At 43.7% G+C, this 2,581-nt stretch overlaps 1 protein-coding gene across 1 annotated transcript in view; it reads left to right on the top strand.

Moving 5' to 3' along the window:
- The window catches only part of LOC306925109 (neuroendocrine convertase 1-like), a gene marked incomplete at its 3' end in the record, with an annotated part of 195,179 nt that extends 194,680 nt beyond the window's left edge, over positions 1 to 499 (top strand). Inside the window, exon 13 of the mRNA XM_079503788.1 lies at positions 370 to 499. Coding sequence (XP_079359914.1) covers positions 370 to 499 — 130 coding nt within the window. The remainder of the gene's footprint in view (positions 1 to 369) is intronic.
- Between the last annotated feature and the right edge of the window lie 2,082 nt (positions 500 to 2,581).

The raw sequence follows: 2,581 nt of genomic DNA, 5'->3' as shown, positions 1-2,581 counted from the left end.
AGGCCCTTGGCTTGACTTAAACAGATAATTTTTATGTCTGGAGGACCTGCGGTAAAAAAAAAAAGTATATGGCAACATGTCATCAGACACAAAAACCCAATTTGTGCATGGACTGGCCGAGCCACTACATTTGCGTTTGCCTTATTAAATGACAAAATGATGTTCCTCCGCAGCCTGTTAGCACCACGATGAGCTCTCTGTAGGTCTCCGATAGCTAGGTCTCTGAGCCAGAGTATCATGCAGAGTTGAAGTCTCTCCTCCCCTGTGGTTTTACTCGGTTCCTGTGCAGCGCAGGCGCAGGTAGAGGAAAGGATGCTGTTTGATGATATTCTGTTTCATGTCTTATCCCCCCCGCCCCCACCCCCACAGTCCTGAGCTGACGTGGAGAGAGGTGCAGCATCTGATCGCAAAGACGGCCAAAATCCCTGACCCCAACGAGCCAGGGTGGAGCATCAACGGAGCAGGATACCATGTTCACCACAGGTACCGCAGAGAATAGGCTATAAGACACACAGGCTCACCACATATAGGCTACTGATGATACCAGAGAATAGGCTATAAGACACATGGCTCACCACATATAGGCTACTGATGATACCAGAGAATAGGCTATAAGACACACAGGCTCACCACATATACTGATGATACCAGAGAATAGGCTATAAGACACACAGGCTCACCACATATACTGATGATACCAGAGAATAGGCTATAAGACACACAGGCTCACCACATATAGGCTACTGATGATACCAGTGGTGGAAGAAGATACTCAGATTTGTTTTTCACATATATATTTTTAATACATCTTCGCTGAATTGAGCCTAATTATTCCGAAAACCCCAGACCACAGAAAACCATTTGAATGTTCAAAGTTCTGTTTTTTTGTTTGTTTGTTTTTTGCAATTGAGGCCTGAAAACCTGAATAAAGAATAAAGTAAAAGTAGCAATACTACAATGTAGAGATTGGCTTACTCTGTTATGAGTATTCAAATTTGTACACAAAAGTATTGGCATCAAAATGTACTTTGAATACCAAATGTAAAAGCACTCGTCTCATGCACACATTTTTGGGGTCAAGATGTTTTTTCTTTTTTTCTTCCTTTCTTAGTACGTGTCACGATGCAGCACGTTGTGAGCTTGATTGGCTATTTTCGAATAGCTGAAGTATAAAATGGGGTTTTTGTATTGTGATCTAGGAGTGCATCTTGACGCATTGTACTGCACATACTACACATGCAGAAGAATAACGGATTCAATTTGACTTGATTGCACTTGACTGCACAATAATACCATAATCATGATATTCAGACTTTTGTGTCTGTGGTCTTGTCGCTCATACACATGTTTGAAGGTCATTAAACACAATGCAAAAGTCGAGACAATGTAATCTAGAAGATGATAATAACAATGGTAAATACAATGCTGTAAATTTAATAAAATTAGCTTCCAAATATTTTGAAGGCAAAGCAGTCCATGGGAAGCCAAAAGTAATGAGCTCATGTTATAGGGGGGGTTAGTAATCTCTCGAGACTTGCATTTTTGATTCGCATGAAAATATGTTGGCATGGTCTAAAAAACATCCGGTTAATAGCGCTCCTAGGGGGCAGACCCTTGGAGCTGGAGCATGGAAGCGTGCTGCGCATCAGCCAATCAAAACGGGGTGGGGCGTGACTGAGACGTAAACCTCCACTGTGTGTGTGCAAGTAAACAGGGACCCTATAGGCCTGGGCCGTGGCTCAGCGGTCCAGGCACCTTGGCTTGTATAATCCAGTCTGGCAGTGGGCTGCAGGTTCGACTCCCGATCCCGACGGCCTTCACTGCATGTCACCCCCCCATCTCTCTCCCCATTTCCTGTCAGCCTACTGTCTGTCCCTCTATAAAAAAATATATATATAAAATAAAGGCGAAAGCCACAAAAAAACAAGGACCCTATAGGAAACTAGTTAGTTTCTACAACAGCAGCTTCCAGCCTTTTCTGGGTGAGCCCACTTGTTAAGTGGTCGGCTTCTGTATTTTCAGAGCTTACTGTAGTATTATTTCCAGTGGTGGAACTAACGAAGTACATTTACTTAAGTACTGTACTTAAAGGGATATATTTCACTTAAAAAAAAACTTTTGGTCATTGTATTGCTGTGGGCGATTTCAAATCTATTTTTGTCTTGTTTAGATGGTGTTGGTCCATCACTGGTGGTAGGGAGACCTAGGGGTCTTTGCCCACTAGTTTGGAGAGAGAGCCCCATGAACCTTTGTAAGGTGCTGTAATAGATTGGCATTGCTCTTTATCGCTGTGGACAGTGCTTTCTGTCGTCCACACAATCTGCATTTTACCTTTTTTAGCATCCTTTATCTGCACAAATTAAAAATAATGTTAGTATTTCCGAGCTGAAAAGTTCCCGCCGTCGCTGTCATCTGGCATTTGCGATTGTACTGGTATATGTGTGGTGGGTGTGCTGCCTGCCGGCGTTTTGTGTGTGCGCGCGGCGTTTGTGGTTTGTGTGTCTGTGCCGGGTTTGCGTAAGGACGCGCAGCAGGCAGGAGCAGGTCGCCTATAGATGACAGAGACTCTGCCTTCCGCAGG

The sequence above is a fragment of the Electrona antarctica genome, assembly GCF_951216825.1.
Source record: "Electrona antarctica genome assembly, chromosome: 6".
Taxonomy (NCBI): Eukaryota; Metazoa; Chordata; class Actinopteri; order Myctophiformes; family Myctophidae; genus Electrona; species Electrona antarctica.
Note: the sequence above shows the minus strand (reverse complement) of the source record. Positions and strands in the feature narration are given on the sequence as shown.